Raw genomic sequence first — 19,659 nt, 5'->3', positions numbered from 1 at the left:
GCACACTGTACAACCCGAGAAGCTCAACCGGACGATAAAATAATTACATGTACATTTATAAATTACACAATAAGGTCAGTTCTTGACTCAGGCTAAAGGACTACTGGAGCATTTGGGGAATTGCTAGCTTTATTTGTCCCCTGATAGTGAGAAACGAGCAGAGCAGCAGCTCGGCTCTCTGCAGCATCTGCCCCATGCACATCACAGAAATCATTTCACAGAAGTGCTGGAGATGGAAATGCTGTCAGTCACATCATCGTGTTCACAGCTGGGTTTGTGCTTCACAGTTAGGCAGCGACTTTTAGATCTGGTGTATTTGGGAAATGTGGAAAGAGTCAGGCTAACTTTGTCCAGTGCTGTTGGCCAACAGGGCGGCGGTGGTGCTACTGCTGGCACACAGAGGAAGAGGAGAGGGGGAAGGCATCGTAGGAGGCAGCGAGAGAGAAAGGAAGGGCAGGAGTGTAAAGGTGAGAGAAGGAACTCTGAAAGGAGGAGCGATGACTGGAAAATGGAGACGGCTGCGAGGGAGGAGGAACGACGAAGACCACGGAGAAGATTGATGGCACGCAGAGGGTTGGAGTGACAGAGCAGGAACCTGGGAAAGGAGGATGGAGGATAATCAAGAACAGGTGAGACATGATGAGAATAGCAGCGTCTAACAGTAAGAGACTGCTTGGACACTTCTCGGGCAACGTAAAGAGCAGCAACCACAGAGCTGCAGCCTCCTCACATAAAGGAGCGTCCACGGCCTCCGTGTACGTTACATCTTATTAACCACGGCGGTCTGCCTCCACCGGGCTTTGTAAGACATCAGTCACCCGCCATGTGCTGCAGGGAGGAAACTCCGGCGCCGGTGCAGAAAATCCATCCTACCATAACAATCCATCCTGACGTGAACATATTGCCATTACACGTCCATGCAGCCGGCCGCATAATTCACCCACAGAGCGAATGATCAGAGGAAGCTTCAAGGTTTCCGCTCGCTTTTACGGTCCAATCGTTTCTGCGCCGACACCTCGAAGCCACGTGGCGCTCGCATTAAAACGACCTTGTTTCCCACGGTTTCCTGTCGGCACATTTAAATGGCTGACACAGCGAGGCCCACATCAAAGTGACGGGTAAATGAAAAATGAGCTTCTCCCCTTGTTAGCTAAATGTCCACATCATAATATACAGCTCCTTATAATAGGAAGACACCCCCAAACTACTCTTCTTTCTGGGTTTTTAATTTAAAAAATGCATATTATCAATAATTCAGCGCCTTCACTGAGTTCTGCAGCTTTCCAGCAAAAGAGCGTTTAACAGTCACGAGAAGCTTATAGCTCACGGACGTGGGCACAAAACTTTTCAGCTTCATCATTTTAACAAAGTAGCACCAAAGTTTCTGTCAATTAATGCTGAAAACGTGCAAACTGTCAAAATACTTGAAACATTCGACTCTTCAGAGCACGTGCTGTGCTGTGTCTGGGAATATCGTCTTTATTTGAGACATATGAGATAGGGCTGTGCGATATGACTAAAATCTCAAATCCCGATATAAGAAGAAGTGTTCCCAGCTGGGCGTTGTGTACCTGGAGTCGAGTGTTTTGACCGATGCATGAAACGATACATTTTTACACATAAGTTGTAACAGCCGCCGTTGTCTTTGTGAGGATTTATTACACGGCGTGCTGCGAGGAAAAGCCTGCTCTAACGTTGAGTCTAAGGTTTATTTGGAGCACCTGACGGCTCTTTGTTGCTTCCCGTGCGTAAACCCTCTCCACGCTGTCACGTGATTCTTGCGTAGGTGGGTGAAGAGGTTTGTCGTGTTTGAGTCTGAGGTGGGGACGGCTTTCCTGAATAAATTACATCGTACAGTTTTCTGGTCCGCGTCAGACTTTTTATAACCAAACCATGTCCGTGCTGCAGAGGGAGCCACTCGTTTAGGAACAAGGTCCTCGATTTGTTTGGACTGGTCTTTGTGTTTGTCATCATTTCAGTTTATTTTGAAAAATCTCAACAGAATCTTCAGCTTTATTGTGAAAGGTTTATGTGGAAAATAAACAAGCGGACGGCGGAGCCACACGCTGGGTTTACCGTGGTTGTTGCTAACGATAACGCGTAAAAACAGTCGCTTGTCCGACCTCTGAGACTGGTTTCACCCAGCAAGCGCCGGCCAACCGGCTGGGAACGCACATTTATTCATAGGAACTTGGGGCTCACAAAATCGCTAGCCCGACGTCCCGGGGCTAGCGATTTTTCCAGTCGGGCTACCAAAATCTATCTCTGCCCTGCCCGTCGGGCTATTGTAGGAAGGAAAAATATATGTCAATGCTTTTGCATTCTTTCAGAAATGTAGCTGGGTAATTATGTCATTGGCATCGATGAGCCACTGTCAATATGTGACATATTGAAATCGCGTTTGAATTTGCGCTTGTTTTTTTGCTTTCACTTTGCAATCGTGCGAACTGTGTATAGAGAGCGACAGCACTGATCTGTGAGTGATGATAATTTGTGCACCAATTCCTCTGACATCGTCTTATTAATCGTTAGCTTACTATGCAAACATGACAAGTGAAATCTCCCGCAGCTTAAACATGTGAGAGGTTGATCGCGCAGAGAATCGCTGAGCTTATGTGAGTGCGTGTGTAAAAGCAGCAGGATATATATTTTAGTTCTGCTGAGCCAAATAAGACAGGTCAGGGTGAAGAAGTGACAGCCAAAGAAAAGCTTACCACAAAACAGAAAAGTTATGACAAATCAGACTATAAGGCAAAAAGAAAGTGCAGCTTTATGGTTTCATGGACAAAAGAATTTCTGTGGCTGTAATATGACGAGCTAAAATAACATGATGTTCTGCCAGGTGTGTTGTGAGTTTCATTCGATTTCGGAGTCGACAAGCGCCTTTGTTACTGGGACCAGTAATTTTAAGGAAGACCCCATCAGAACCCATTAGAAACGCATTATTGCTCAGTCTGCAATATCTTTCCCAGAACAAACTCCAATTGCAAAAAACAGACTAAAAATAAACCTGAAAATCTGTTTAGAACAGCTACTATGTTGCAAAGAGTGAACTACCACTGGCACAATGTAGCAGTCTTTGCAAACTTCACAAAGCAAACGGCCTCGATCTTGGTTCCACTTGCCTCTTACCCGTGACTCCAGTGGAAATGTCAGATTCAGGCTCTGACACAGACTGATTCATGTCCTACACAGTTCTTACAAGTTCATAGAAATGTCTGTTCAATGAGAACCAAGTATTTGAGTTGATGACTGTAATTTTTATACAATGTTGTGATTTGTATTTTAACTATTTTGTGATAAATTTTTGTTTCCGTTACAATATTATACTTTAATGTATAATATTGTAACGGAAACAAAACAGGAAACAAAACATAAAAATAAATTGCTCTTTTTTATGCAGGCTACTTAAATTTATTTTGGGCTACCAAAAACTGAAGAGTGCCGGCCCGAAGGGCTACCAGGGATTTAAAAATCTTGCAGTCTGTTTGGTAGCAGCATCAGCTTGAGGCTCAGATCACAGTTTATGGTCAAGAACATCCCCTAAAGCCTCTCCACAACCTCAGCATCAGCAGCTGTGATGAGCTACTACAATCAATAATCGCGTCTTTTGATTATGACACATTTAATAAAAGGAAGGACTCTCCACACACACTGTACATTCTCACAGCTGCTTTTCATGGGTAGAAAACTCAGATAAATACAGGCCTACTAACAAAGAGCTCTTAAAACAAGCTGCGAGTGGCTGTCAAGTTCTCGCTTGTCTCGCCTCATTCTCAGACATTTTTCAGTAATTTATCAAAAGCAGGCGTAATAACAACACAAAAATGTAAAATCTGCATCCTGAGCCACACTTGTCAACAGTTTCAGTTCTTATTCTGAGTGAATTTGGAGAAAAAAAAAAACACCAAATCTGAAAAATATTGGCAAAATACCATTTCTCTGTCCTTTCTTTGCTGTTGGCCAACGCGACTTTTTTAGCTCCTTTTACATGAAAACTAAAGCTGAAGCTTCAAAAACAAAGATCTTGCAGCATGAAGACGTCTGGCTTAAAGAGAACGAGAGGTTTGTGGTTCCCGGGGCCCGTCTGAGGAACCCGGTGTCCACGCCGCCGTGGTGACAACTGCACTCCAGCACATTAAACTCCACCGGGGGAGCGGTCTTTATCAAGTCTGTAGGGAAGGCATTAATATTGTTGACGCGGTGACAAACGAGTTAACGCGGCACATCTCTCTGTCGCATTGGCATTCGTGGCGGTGCCCGACATGCAGAAGGAGCTCTGTAAGGAGCCGCGGCAACAGACCAGGCAGGTTACCATAAACAAACACTTATTGGGGTTATTAGACTGCAGCGGGCACGAAACAAAGGCTGCTGCTTTCAAAGAGCAACAAGAGTCAGAGAGCGATGCTCCGTGTGTGCTCGGGGACGCCTCTTTATGTCGAAAAGCAGCTTCTCAGAGATCCGTCAGGAGTTCAACAAACCCAATTCCACTAAGCGCTTCAATTTATTCAGATGAGCCCGATACACCGCTCGCTTTCAGATTCAGCGAGCGGTGAGCCCCGGAGCAGACCTGAGGTCAGCATATCAGCCGCTATCAAGCAGAGACATTGTGCTGTGCTTTTGCTCCAATTGCTAAAATTGAATTTCTGGGTCTCTGGGCTGGACTCCATCTCAGCCGGTGACTAATGTTAGCGTCCCAAAGCTTTTCCAGACCGATAAATCCACAGGGGAGGATGCAGCAAGGCAGCAGGAACGCTGATTACAGCCAGCCGCTGGGAGATTTCCCCACAAACCAGCTTCCACTTCTGCCTCCGCAGCAGTTCTGGGCTTTACAGGGGAAGCGGGAGGGGGGCCGTGGAGAAGCTCTGACCCACAGCTAAGTATGATGGAGGTTTAGGAAAGAGAGGGCTGTGGTGCTGAGGGAGGATCCGGGTGATGAAGAAGGATGCCCGAGGCAGCCGAGATGAGTTTTAATTACTGCACACTTTGTGCTCTCTGTAAACCTGCACCCGTAACACTGTGCTGTGGGTCCCTCTGGCTCAACAGCCAATCAATGCCACCAGTGTTAGTGACATCAGTGATATTATGAGCCTGCAGGTGATGAAAGTAAATATCAACCCAACAATAAAAGAATGTCTGAGATGCAGCTAATCAGGCCGCAGGGGGACAAACCTCACGCCGGCCTGTACAGCAAAATCCATTCATTAACACAAACGCGTCAATCTGCAGAGCTGCCTCTGAAATCATCCGAGCATGAGGCCAGTGTGAGAACGATATCTCAGACATCTGTGTGCACCGTCGATTGATTTCATGCATTTCCTGCCAGTAAACTCCTTTTTTTCATTATTATTACGCGACCAAACAAACCACAAATAACAGCAGTCAGCTGCCAGAGTTCACGGCAAAGAAATGATCTGCTGTTGCTGAGGGGAAGAAAAGGAGCCGTACTGATAACATCTGTAACATCTGACATTAATGAGCCCGTCCAGCGCTTTCTATTCGATCTACATTTGGTTCCCTGAAGCTACACAGAACCTTTTTACTACACTTGTAACAGGAGAGATTTACATCCTGTACGACTTGTGGATATGGAATCATTAGACATCTCAAATATGAGTGCAGAAGTGTCCGTCCACTCGTCACAGGCATGATGTCAGGGTGATCTGAGCGGCTCTGTTTCCAGGGTTAACTGGATTAACAACCTTCAAAAGCAAGGATTGGCTTTTCCCTTTTCCCCTCGAGGATATGAAGACCAGGCGTGCCTGATGGCTTCAGATACAAAGGTGCAGAATGAGATAAAGAGAGATTATTTTGATAATCTGACTCGTGCAAAGCTGCTCTAGCAGAACCAAGAATAAAACCATGGAGTGTGTTCATCTGCACAACCAGAAGACTGAAAGAGAAACTCTTTATTCATCAAACTGTAGGATTCAGTGAGTGCTAGCTTTCCCCCTGCTTACAAACTGCCCCCAGCATGTGCATTCGATACGTTCTGATCTGTAATAAAGAGAAAGAAGAGCGCACAGTCAGCGCATGTAAAACCTCTGCTGCTTTCACATGCAGCATGCAGGGTGTCGTCTGCTCAGCAACAACAAAAACCTAAACAAACGCAGGTCACGTCATAATACGAGGATGTGGAAGAGGGCGAACCTTATCTATGGGTGTGGCAACAACTGATAACAGACGGTCAGCTGTTGCAGGTCGGCCTTGAAGATGAATAAACACAGACACACGTTTAAAGGAATATCCTTTGAGATGGAGGACATGGCTGCAGCAGGCACGGCCGCCCAGATGTGTTCTTCTGATCAGAGCTTCACAAACTGTGTCAGCTCTCCTTATCTGGACAATCGACAAGCAGCTGTGCTGTCGTTGTGGAGTCAAAGCACCCAGCACCACCCACAGACTGAGCTCACTGGGGTCCTAAAGGCTCCACTCAGACCAGCGTGGCCCTTCTGTGATGCAGGACCTCAGCAAAGAGGAGGATTCACCCCAGAAAGCCACTCTCCTCCCAGACACCTCCAGGCTGTAGTCGTTACATGAAAAGGGCCTTTCTCTCCGAGACGCTGTAATTGCAGAGCAGCTGAACAAAAGGAAAGACGTAACTTCTATAGAGACGCAAAACTCTGACATGAACGTTATCACTCTTGTGAAAGTCATGAGATGACTCACCACGTCTGGATTCACCAAAAGTTTAACCGTGTAATTTCCACTTCCATCAACGAGCCTCAAATGTCACCGTCTCAGTATCCCACCATGACGCCTTCCCATGAGTTTGTTTTTAACCATTTCTGTCTCCAACTCTTTGTCTCTTCTTCTACAGGAAAACAACAGATGCAGGAAGTCGTCCTTTAAAGTGGGGACAGACGAGAAGCTTCCTCTTCAGGAGGACGTAGAGCCCAGAGCGCCCGCAAATGTCACGGTCTGCCTGCGACCCAGCGTTCACCTCCACCTGTCCCCCAAAGGACGAGATGGACACCGAATGGATTTTCCCCTCAACATATCTCTGAGACTTCCAGCAGACATCCCATAATTACCAGCAGGGTAGTCCACAGCGACCAGACTCATCAGCCATTTCTTCCTCTGCAGACGAAGCTCTTCTTCATCTCTCCGTCTTCACGGGAAAGATGTCAGCAGACTCTCAAACAAGCGAACCTTCGTTATCCTGTAAAAACAGCGACATACTCTTCCTCATGACGACAGCTGAACACTGTAAACAGGAAGCTGCTGTGCACTCACAGCATTGTTACACTTAATTTAAGCCACGTCTGTTAATAATGCATCTGAAACTTTATTGCTTCAAGTCCTCTCAGTGCTCGACGTGGACGTGTTAAACTGTTTGCAGCCACACAGCTGAAGCTACACCGCCCAGGTCTCGATGTGAAACAGATTCACCTGGACATTGTTCATTTAACGTGTCATCATGGGAAACAGTGTGGTCTGCAGATTTGTCTTTTTTTAATCAGGTCCTTTGAAAAAGACAACATTTCATTTTGATGGTGAAACATCATGAACCAAAAAAATAAAAGCGTGCATGAATGTCCTCGTCGTATTTTAATCTGATACACTTCCATGCCAACGGGTCTGTGAAACATTAGTAGGGCTGCTTGATTAATCGAATTTTAATCTCGATTACGATCTGGGCTTTCAGCGATCATTAAAAATGACTGAGCCGATTATTAGCCCCTCCCTCGTGCTTTACTCTCGCGCTGCTCCGTGTGGCAAATCGAGCGCAGCTCTCTGCATTTCGAACACGCGTCACAACAATTAAGAGCAGCGGTCTCCAACCTTTTTTGCACCACGGACGGTTTATGCCCGACAATATTTTCACGGACCGGCCTTTAAGGTGTCGCGGATAAATACAACAAAATAAAACTAGTACCGGTACCGAAAAAAAGAAGATTTATTCATAACACACGTGAAAAGACCCAGGAAAACCGAGTTAACGATAAAAACAATAACTAAATAACGCTGGAAACCGATAAAAACCCTGAAAACTATACATTTCACACCTGAGCCTCAACTCTCGCGGCCCGGTACCAAACGACTCACGGACCGCTACCGGTCCGAGGCCCGGGGGTTGGGGACCGCTGATTAAGAGGACCTGAGGGAAGCTTGGAAAGCTCAGCAGAAGTTATTAGGAGAGGAGAGTGACTGCTGTTGGTTGAGAAGAGAGGTAACAAAAACTTCAGTGGTGTGGAAACATTTGCACTGTTATCAGTATTTGCACTGTTTTATGTTATTTTTTAAAGTCATTATTCAACACATTGTTATTGTTAAATAAATATCATCAAATAATCGAGATCTCAATATCAGTGAAAATAATCGAGCAGCCCTAAACATTAGTATCATATGAAAGAGTCCATCCTTTGGCGATACATACACATGGAGGTCACCTGATGGTGTGTTTGAATTCAGACACATTGGAGGGTTTTCCAACATGAAGCATCTCAGTCTGATTTAGTGCTGACAACTCCAAATTCATCTGCATCATTGTCCTGCTGCCCGAGTGCTCTTGAGCTTCATGGCATGAACTGATGCGCGGACATCCTCCGTCAGGGTTTTCTGGTCGATTCATGGTTCCCTCAGTTACAGCGAGACCACCACCGTGTCTGCCGCTGCTGTGATGATCTCTCATCAGATGTGACGGGGCTCAAACACTCTTTGGGATCATCCAGATGTTTTCTGGCAGATGTGATCTTTTTGGTCAGCAGTGGTTTTCTCCTTAAACTCTCCCATGGAGCCATTTCTTCTCTTTCTTGTGGTTGAATCATGACCTCTGACGTCGTCGATGGTCGAAGGTTCAGCACCGTTCCAGCGTCCTCCATGTGTAGATAACGGCTCTCACTGTGGTTCTGTGACCTTTCAGACTGATGATGTCACTGACTTTGGTTCTCAGCTGGTTCTTTAGATCGTGGCGTGATGTGCTGCTGGTGGAGATCTTTCAGCCTGCTTCACTTTATCAGACAGCTTCTGTTGTGGGGAGTTCTTCTGGTAGTAACTTTAATAACGGGGCACCGACTCTTCAAAAGAAGACGCTTTACACAGGAGGGGAATTTTCTGCTTTAGAATTTGCACAAAAAAATCAATAAAGGAGTAAAACTGAAAATATTTTATAGTGTGGTAATGGTTGTAAGAGAACAGGCAGTTTAGGGGTTTATCCCCACACTGGTAGGTGATGTTCACCAAGTCCAAGCAGCTAAGATCTCAAGGAAAGGTCACCAGGAAGACAAACATCGATCTTGTGTGGACCCAGATCATCCACAGCACATCTGATGCCCATATATCCTGTAACAGACCAGACTCTGAGCTCCACAACAAAGTCTGTGACCGGCAAACACACACAAGCACCCTTATGCCCGCATTTAGAGGGCCAACTAAAAGCCCCCCCTCGACAACTTTGACATTTGCTCTGACTTTGTATGAGGTACTTATATGAAATAAGTCATCCGCCAGATAATCTCTTTAACCTTATCACTGAATATTTATTCATCTCCAGCCCGCCGAGCCTCGCCGTGCTCGCTCAGCCAAAACTAAGGTGATTACTGGACGGGTGTCAGTGTTGACTGTAAGCTGGGCGGATCCAGGCCCACTGCCCGGGACACAAATGGGATTTGTCTCTCATGCAGAACATCAGACGCGGCTTTTTAGGCAACGGCAGCAGGGAAAGCATTACAAAAATGCCTGCTTCCGCTCACCTTGGAGGACTAATGGGCAGTTTGGCCCACCAGCGATGCAGTCATTAGCTCCGGCAGCCACTCTGGAACACAAATACAGGCTGAAAGCCACTCGACAGCACAGAAATTACACCGAAATAACCTGGCCGAGGCAGCACTGCACATCTTTCTCCTTGTGGCTGCTTCACAGGCTTGTTATGAACCAAATAGCAGGTGTCAAAATGCACTTGTCAAGAGAAACGACAGCAAAAATCACAAATGACAGCACTTAGAAGAGAACAAATGAGACATCTCCTCCCGAGTGCGATATTTCGGGTGAAATGTGGGTTTCTTTCCCCAAAGCTTTCGTGAGCTGGGGGTGAAAAAAAAGTTTATCTTCCTCCCTGCTGAGGCCGTTTAGCAGCAAACACCACGGAACAGCACGACTCCTCCCACCGCCACATCACACTGCAGCAACGCAACCAGGACGCACATCTACACCACATGTCACCTACACCTGCTGCACCTGTCAGCTGACCAGAAGCTGGTGGGTGGAGTCATATTTAGCCAAGCAGTTTCTGTCATTTTCCCTCTGAAATATGAAATGCATAAATATTTGAAGTTGACTTATGTAAGCCTCCTTATTTGTATTCCTAAATGCTCACATAGAAGTGGGCGGGGCTTCTGCGTTCACAGTCAGGGTGGCCGTCTGACATGACCATATTAGGGCAATCTGCTCTCTATGACATCACACAGATTCAAGAACAGAAAAACTGGGCATTTAGAGTCTGAAGCCTGAGAGTGTGGCTCCCACAGATGACTCCTCCCACTGACCTCTCTAATGCGCAACAGGAACAACCTGCCCTGGAACAGGAAATAAAGCAGCTCCAGTGTCAGCACCAAACATCTGCTCTACTGAACACCTGCTATGATCATTACAGTAAGACCTAGGTTTCTCTCACCCCAACCAATCACAGCAGATAGCCCCGCCCCTCCCTGAGCCTGGTTCTGCTGGAGGTTTCTTCCTGTTAAAAGGGAGTTTTTCCTTCCCACTGTTGCCAAAGTGCTCGATCATAGGGGGTCATATGATTGTTGGGTTTTTCTCCGTGTATATTATTGTAGGGTCGACCTTACAGTATAAAGCAGCTTGAGCGACTGATTAGTTCTGTATTATAACTGAATTGTTCTCGTTGCTGAAGTTAAAGCAGCATAAAACAGACTCAGCAGACTGATTAGAATCAATCAACGTTTAGTCATTTTCACTAAATGAATACAGGAAATATTCATAAATATGCACTGAATGCATAATTACATCTTCCAACAAACTGATTCATTCTCATAAACTGAATTCATTAAAAACACACAGCAGCTGGTGGTGGAAGCTGCCGTGTTTGTACTCCATCTTTTATATACAGTCTATGGGCTCCAACGCATGTTTCGACCTTGGACGGATTCTGAAAAATGTGCTATAAATAAATATTTTGCTCTTTTCTTGTGTGCGTGTCTCATTTTGTTATGTACTGTAGATTTATTTGTTTATGTAATAAAAAGTAATAAAAAATATCATTCAGCTGTGCGAGTCCACAACAACAATATAATCTGATATTCCTGAGGAGGGAGGACAGCAGCGCGGCTGATTACATCTGTAATATCTGACATTTAATCAAGCTGGCAGCTCAAACTGCCTTTCAGCAACATGACAGCATAACATTATCGCTACTGTGGAAATTATACTGCAGCTCAGAGTATTTCATGAAAAGAAATCTAGAGTTACTAATCAAATTCATATTACTGAAACACAACAAAAGGGTCCTTCGAACAAAGGAAGAAGCAAAAGCTGCAATTATTACCGAGCTCCACAAACTTTTAGAATCAGTTATCTTTCCACCAGTGTTTTTTTTTTGTGTGATGAATCTTTAAAATGTCAGAAACGTCCATCAAATCTGCCCCTCTGTGTTCCCAACGGAAACTCAATATTCAGCTTACAGCTAATCTAAGCAAAAAGAAAAATGAATACAAGTCCCAAACTGAACGACAGTTCTGTTAATCTACCAACTAAAATTCAGGCGGCAGCAGCTGCTAAGCTAAGCTCGATCTCTATCTGCCAGCAGAAGCGTCCCCACGGGCGTTTGAGGACGGACGACCTTAAAAATATGATCAAAGTATCGAACGCGTCAACATCTGAGGACAGACGGAGACGGTGAGGCTGGTGTGGAACAGCAAGGTCCAGGGTATAACTGAGAACAGCATCATCTTAGTCAAATGTCAGTTACTGAGTGTAAACATAACAGGATGATGGACTTAAACAGCATCAGCACTGCTGCAGCAGTGATGGAGACGAGCTGAACGAAATCAGACGCTCTCTCTCACAGAGGGCGGATCCACACACTCGATCCGCCAGATTTTCATGTCGGGTGCAGATCAGGCAAATGTGTTAACCACCACACTATGGAGCCACTGAGCAGCTATAAGAGGAAGAGCATGATATAAAGACCCAGTGTGCACCGCCTCATGCTTCCTTTAGGGGTCGCCACACTGCTTCAGCTGCCACCACCTCCTCCTACCCCAGCATCCTCGTCTGTCACTCCAACCCTCTGCACCAATCCTTCACTGCATCCATGAACCTCCTCTGAGGTCTTCCTCCTGCCTGGCAGCTCCACCTTCATCATCCTCTGCACAGATATTATCAATGAAACTGCAGCAGACCTGTGTGAATCAGACCGCTGAAGAAGTCCTGATCCACCTGCTGTAATTAGTTCAGTTTATTTCTGTCTCTGTCCACATGAATCCTGCTGCGCTCTGTTCATTAAAGGGAGGAGCAGACACTTCCTGTTTGAAACCAATATTTTTGTCTGTGACTGTTTTTGTTCTCATGTCCTTGGATGTGCTGCTACTTGCTCTCAGGATTAATGAATAAACGATGAGAGCCAAAAGACGATCAGATCATTTCTGCAGTGGACAAAAAAGGCTGCAGCAGGTTGTTCAAAGTAAAAGGACACAGATTTGTCACATTTGATTTCGTTCTGTCCTTGGAATTTGATTCTATCCAACCCTCTGATTGATTTAGTCTTCAGAAGTCTTACATTTGAATTTTCTGACTGCCTTTTAAGGCTCTGTTTCTCAAGGCTGATGTAATAGATATATTGTTCGATCAAATGACCAAATTCAAGAAAAGTTCCCAGCCTGAAGTCCGTGGACAGAGTGCTGAAACACCTCTTAACAGAAAGGTTCTGAGTTTGGTCATAAAGATTTTCAAATGATGGGAACTAGAGAGCTGCTTCAGATACGCCATTCAAACTTTTAGGCCAAAGATCTGAAAATATGACTTCAAGAATTTGCATCCATCCATTCTGAATGTAAAAATTGGAAAACTTGAATTTGCTTTAACATTTGCTGCAGTTTCATGTTTGAAGGCCTGCAGAAAGATCAGTTACAAAACTACGTGGTTGAAATTTGTAACACACGTTCCCAATAATGAGGTTTAACTACGCAAATCCCAAGAATGGCCTTAAACATATTAGAGCTTGGAAATGCAGGAGGAGATTATTGTGACATTCCAAAACATGCAGCTTCCATTTGAATTTTATTTTGTGTTTGGTAGTAACAACATGTCCAAAATGCTTTGACCTCCTGGGACCTGGCATCCTTATATGTGGACATCACATGTTGTGTTGTCTAAACCAAAATAATAAATTTTGCTCTACAAGGGCCTGACATCCACTTACGAGGATGTTATACTGCCACTGTTCTATCGAAATTTAAAACGAATGTCCTCATATGTGGATATTATTTTCATCAGAAACAAAAATCAGGTAAATCTTTGTTTTAACATTCATCAGGTCCCAATCAGCCCAGATAGCAAAGAGAAATTAAAAATACATGTCGTGAAAGAGTTTGGGTCTTAGGAGGTTAAAAAATCCAGAGTTGAAAACCACAGAGTGACGCCACAGTGGCTACAGCCATCTTTTATATACAGTCTGTGAGTGTGACTTTCAAGAACTGGTTCTGGACCACTGAGCAGATGTGGGATCTGTGAAACCACTAAGAAGATACCGACGGGCACAGGTGCAGCCATTGTGCCCGATAAACACACAACCGTGCTAAGTGATTTTCCTTGTTTAAATAACACATGAGCTTAAGTGATGCAGCTGATGGTGTAAACGTGTCTTTAATAATCAGATCTGTAGACAGCTCGTCTTATCCACAGTCTGATGATACACGTCGGCACAGCTGGAAGTAGGGCGGGGCGATATGGCCTAAAATTCATATCGCGATATAATTTGAAGCATGTGCGGTAATGATATATTCTTTTCTTCTGTATAACGTATTTTCCACACTATAAGGCGCACTTAAAATCCTTTAATTTTCTCAAAAATCGAAACTCGAACCGATTTGGGCACAAATCTGTTAAAATATTTTAGTACAACTGTGGTAAGCCGCACTGCTTGATGGATTGTCAGAGCATTACGGCTGCCGTAGTGAGGAGCTTCGCGGAGTAATCTGGGTCCAAAACTCCGTCAACTTCAGGTCCCAAAGTCAAACGAACACTGAGAGTTAAAAACTGTCTAAATTCTTTCATCTTTAAGTAAATAATCAGCGTTGCTGCTTTATTAAGTTTAACATCCAGGCATCCATGAAAACAGAATTTATTAAATTTAACGGAGTTAGAAGTTAACAGGAAGTTAGCTCGCTAGTTTCCACCTAAACATTTCATACCATGTTCTGACTGAGATTTTTGAAACTAATTAAAACGTACAGCTCTGCTATCACTTCCAACATAAATGAAGACAGAAAAATAAACAGCAGTGACGTTTGCAGGGTTACTGAAGTTGGACTACCTGGTAGCTATATGATGTTGTGCTACGTGATCGCTAGCGACACAGCTATGTTAGCATAGCATAAACACAGTGAAGCTGGAGGATGAACGCCAACTTTTTTCCACTCGATAAAAGTTAACGTGAGGGATTCTGGTGGTCAGGGACAAATGCAATCGCATAGCAGGATGCTGTACACGGGCCAAACTTCAGTCAGGAGAACAACTGAGATTATTCATCCACAATACGAGGTTAGTTATTAATATACTGCAACAACATGGGAATAGAGCAGCTGTGAGAGGATTCAACATTAATGAATCAATGTTACGGAAGTGGAGGAAGCGCAGTTTTTGGCTTTCCCCATATTTCAACAGTGCTTCATGTCTTTGCTATGACTGTCGCCCGCCATAATTTGCAGATGATAATGGTTGTAGCCACTGCGATGCTTTCGACCAAAACAGGCGCAGCTTGATGACATCATCAACATGCACTATCCCGATAGAGCGATATAGTCAAAATCTCTATCGTATATCGTTTATATCGCCCACCTCTAGCTGGAAGTTCAGCTCTTTAAGGACACTTAAGGACACGTGCTGACATACAACTAGGGCTGCCACAAACGATTATTTTGATAGTCGACTAGTCACCGATTATTCTTGCGATTAGTCAACTAATCAGATTATGCATCCATTGGACGTAAAACGTACAGATTATTGCAGCAGCATGCATCTGCTCTTATACAACTATCATTAGCTTACAGCTTTAAGTGTTTAAGGTATGTGAAACTAAAAATAAAGACAAGATGATAGTTTATTAAACTTTTAATGAAATTTCAAGTTTGAAGCCACCCGAAAACAAATATAACAAAATAGCATTTTGTGCTCAGTCCTCACAACTATATTGAACTTTGGGACTATATAGTCAGTATAGCAATCTACACGAGATTATTGTTCATAGCCAGGAAAGTTAGCTTTTCTACATGTTCTGCAGAAAGGCTTGCTCTCTTTTGAGAGCAGATGTTCCCTGCTGTGGAGAAGATCCGCTCCGATGGGGTGGCGGTTGCAGGAATGCACAGAAAAGATTTAGCTAGCTTTGATAGTGTGGGGAAACGTCCCTCATTTTCGCTCCACCATTTAAGAGGATCATCCTTTTTAGAAACTGTGGCTTCTTTAAAGTACAGCTGAACTTCACTTCTCACAACTTGGACATCTTGGTCCTCCTTAGATGCTTCTTCCTCATTGTCACCCTGACTGTCTGTGTCAGACTCAAGGAGGTTGTCCAGAGCAGTCTTTTCAGTTCTACCTGAACCATTGGCTGTCTGCACTTTTGCATGCTCATGTGTCCCAGCATTTGCTTCTTTGACAGCAAGCACTTCAACAGTCCCCTGCACTCTGATGACATCTTCAGGAGCCAAAAACGTCAACTTTCTGTATCTGGGGTCCAAGGCAGCTGCGAGAATAACAGGGTTTTCTTTGTCTGCTGAGAAAGTACATATACTCCCCCATCTCTGTGTTATGCCTTTTTCTGCACTGGCAATGAAAGATTTTCCTGAGCTCGTCTCCAGTTGGCTTTGGTGTACAGCCCGTGTCAGCCCTTTGACCACCTGTCGAAGACCTGAAACCGTTGTGTACTTCTGTCCACTAAGGTAAACAGTAGCAGTCTCAAAAGGTGCCAAACCTTGCTTCAGTTCTTCAAGCAGCACCCACTGCTCTGGCTTCAAGTCGAAGTAGTGTTTCCCCCTTGGCGTTACCTCGGGATCTGAAAGAGTGGCAGTGAGAGGCCAGCGCTGTTCGAGGAGTCTTTCTATCATGTGGAATGTACTATTCCATCTTGTACTGACATCTTGGATCAGTGTATTTTTCTTCACATTCATTTGCTCCTGTTTCATTTTTAGTCTTGTACTAGCCAGCTCGCTTCTCTTAAAGTGCTCCACTAGCTGCCTAGCAGCACCTAGTGCTCTGCTGATGGTGGTTTCTTTGAGAGCAGTATTGACTATGAGCTGGAGTGTGTGTCCAGCACAGCGGATAGAGGCCCATCCATGTTTTTCTTCAAGCAGTCGCATTGCTGCCACCATATTGGAACCACTGTCATGTACTACTGCTTTTATTTTGGCAGGCAAGATGTCAAACTTTGTTAGCACCTCTTCCATCCATGTCATTATATTGGCACCAGTATGCCTCTCCTCAAGAGGCATGGTATCAAGGATGAAGCTCTTCATCTTCCAATCTTCACTCAGGAAATGGCAAGACACACCAAGGTAGGCCTCTGTTGCACGACTGGTCCAGACATCAGCAGTCAGGGTGAAGAAACCTTTGACACCACCAAGGGTCTGCTTTACCTAAAGATATGAGATGATTTGGAACAATAGTAAGCATTAGGGAAATATATTACAGTATATTTTTTAATTATTAATAATGCTTGTCAGTTTATGCATTAAGATTTGAATTTACCAACTGAATAATTCAGTTACATCAAATACACTTACGTATGTTAAACAATAAACATTCAACATATCAGTAAAAAAAAAAAACAACAACTTTCCATTACATGCTTTAACCAAGATTAATTTATTGGTTCCTCAGTCAGCAAGCTCTATATTATTTCATCATGAAATGTATTAAATTCTAATACAAATTGCTATTTTGTGTTTGTGGTGTGAGAGAGTGGAGAGAAAGAGAGACCAACCTTCTCAAAGGTAGCATCATATTTCTTTTCCATCAATTTGGTGAAGTGGGATCGGCCTGGTAGGTAGTTATCATGGTAATATGGGTTGAACTGCTTGATCATCTCTTTGAAACCTTGATCATCAACCATAGACAGGGGTCTCATGTCCGTCACCAACATGTTCAAGATTGATTCAGTCAGGACATCTGCTTGCCGAGGTGTACATGTTGTTGGCTTGGTGACAAAGTCGTCCATTGAAGACGAACGTATTTTTTTAGCAGTCCTGTAATGTTAACAGCTATTAATATAAGCAATAACAAGTAGTGCTCTCAGCGTTAATCTCGTCAATACGATGTTAACGCGGCAAATCCCCGTTAGCGCGAAAACGCGGTGCGAGGGCTGCATGGCACTGACTAACGGGGATTTGCCGCGTTAATGCGGTTATGGCGTTAACATCATACTAACGAGATTAACGCTGACAGCACAAATAATTAGCAGCTTGCTGTTTATAATAATGTTAGCAGCTAACTAGCCAATTAGCTTACCGAGACGACTGTACCACTTCGTCGTCGGATGCCACGACGTGCTTCCTTTTTAGATGCTCGTGCATCGCCGTTGTACTGCCATGGAAGGCAAGTTCCATTTTGCAGATTTTGCATTGGACCTTCTTTTCTTTTGTTTGGTCAAAATGCTCCCAGACTTTCGAGTTCCTTTGCCGAGTAGCCATGATAACGGAGACTGCTGCTTCTTCTTCTTCTTCTTCATCTTTGGCGTTTAACGGTATCCTTGTAGGTGCATTTCCGCCATCTTCTGTTTCAGTCCGTTATTACACTCTTAAAATCCTACTGTTATTCCTGCACCTTTCAGGATTTTACGGCATTCAAACGATGTGTCGACTATTAAATTAGGCGTCGACGATTTTGATAGTCGACGTAATCGTGACTAGTCGACTAATCGTGGCAGCCCTACATACAACAGTCTTTCTGCTGGTAAACACTGTCGTATGCAGAGATGGGCATGTAGGGCTGTAGAAACTTGTTTCTACAGCGAAAAATTAAACTTCAAATCTGAGCGAGCAGCGAGCACGCTGCCACGGGAATGTGACATTCACAGAGAAACCCCCGGATCCTCCCACTGACATGACCGCCGTGGACAAACCTCCACCCGCCACACTAATGCTAAACAGGTGACAATAGATTTAAGAGCTGCTGAGTCTTTGATTTGATTTATTTTCTGCTGTGTTTTACTTGCATCTATGTGAAAGAGTGTAAACACAAAACATGATTTTATTTTATATTCTGGAATATGCAGAAAATAGCTTTAAATGTTAAACACATTTCTTCTTGCATATAATTTAATTTTTGCTTGATGCAATGTGAATAAAGTTAAAAGATTAAAACTAATGAAACAAGTTTTAAAAAGAGATTTTTCCATTTTACTACATTTTATATGATGGATTATGCAGAAAAAACAGAACTGGGCTAGAGGGCTATAACTTTATTACGTATTCAGGTTGTGTATCATGTTTTTAAAAAGTAACTAATTACCTTTGAAAATAAGTAATCAGTAAAGTAATGGGATTACTTTCTTGGAGAGCTAATCAGTTATTAGTAACTAATTACAATTTTCAAGTAACTTGAGCAGCACTGGTCTATGTGGCCTGAGACAGGCTTATTGTGTTGCCTAAGTATCCCAGAGATGTCCTTTACAGCTGGCTCTCTGCTAAGCTGCCTGTTTTATGTGGCAACATCAGTTCTTCCCTTGAGTTTGGAGCTTTACATGACACGAGTCAGTTTATTAAAGTCAAACACGATGAAGCACAAGGAGCAAAGCACACTTCTTCAGCATTTTTCACAAAAACCCATCAACTATCTTCGATAACAGTCCACCTTAACAACACTCATCCTCACACCATCTCTTCCGTCCACCTTTAGGCTCCCTGTCAATGCTGTTGACCTGTGTGTGCTAACAGCTAGCTGGAGCTGCTGCTAGCCGTCCTGCTAACTTTTCAGACTGTGTTAGGGTCACAGACAAACGTGGGTGACCTCACAGAGGCAGAGACACGCGGGGAGCGGAGCTCCCACCAACTGAACACCGTTTAAAGCACGAGCGCAGCGGCGATACAGGCTCAGAAGCTAAAAGCTAACACACCTACCAGTAACGTGAGTTCTGGCTTCCGGTTGTCCTGTCACCACGTGTCGGCCCCCCGGTCCTAAAGCCTGTCCGTACCGCTCTCGTTTTCTGATGTACGGAAGCCCTTTAGGTCAATTTTGGACAACGAGAATAGTAAAATTACAGGATAAAAGCACAGTTGTTTTATGCTTTGTTACTATTTGATTATTTTTATTTGTCACAGTTTTAACTTTCAAATCCAACGAAAATCAGTCAATTCTTTTCTTTTTAAATAAAATGAGAAAAATACATGTTTCAGATTTTCTCATTTTATTCATTCATTTTGGTATCACGTAAAGTTTTGACCTACAAAATGTGCTGGCTTCAGAGACTACAAATATTAAGCTAATAATCCC

At 43.9% G+C, this 19,659-nt stretch overlaps 2 protein-coding genes across 4 annotated transcripts in view; both read right to left on the bottom strand.

Annotated features, from left to right (window-relative positions):
* The window catches only part of immp2l (inner mitochondrial membrane peptidase subunit 2), a 215,565-nt gene that overhangs the window by 180,029 nt on the left and 15,877 nt on the right, over positions 1–19,659 (bottom strand). The window contains exon 1 of one of the 3 annotated variants that reach the window (XM_026172421.2): positions 19,287–19,400. The exons of the other annotated variants lie outside the window; for them this stretch is intronic. The gene's annotated coding sequence lies outside the window, so the exon portion shown is untranslated. Of the gene's footprint in view, positions 1–19,286; positions 19,401–19,659 lie in introns of those variants that run through there. 3 annotated transcript variants of the gene reach the window in all.
* On the bottom strand, positions 15,273–19,280 carry LOC113025048 (E3 SUMO-protein ligase ZBED1-like). Its single transcript, XM_026172419.2, has 3 exons — positions 17,677–19,280; positions 17,153–17,414; positions 15,273–16,805 (listed from the first exon to the last, which is right to left on the bottom strand). Exons 1-3 carry the CDS (start codon positions 17,856–17,858, stop codon positions 15,402–15,404), a joined length of 1,848 nt encoding a protein of 615 aa, XP_026028204.2. The 5' UTR covers positions 17,859–19,280; the 3' UTR covers positions 15,273–15,401.

The sequence above is a fragment of the Astatotilapia calliptera genome, chromosome 7, assembly GCF_964374335.1.
Source record: "Astatotilapia calliptera chromosome 7, fAstCal68.1, whole genome shotgun sequence".
Lineage (NCBI taxonomy): Eukaryota > Metazoa > Chordata > Actinopteri > Cichliformes > Cichlidae > Astatotilapia > Astatotilapia calliptera.
This window is presented reverse-complemented; position numbering and strand designations above follow the sequence as displayed.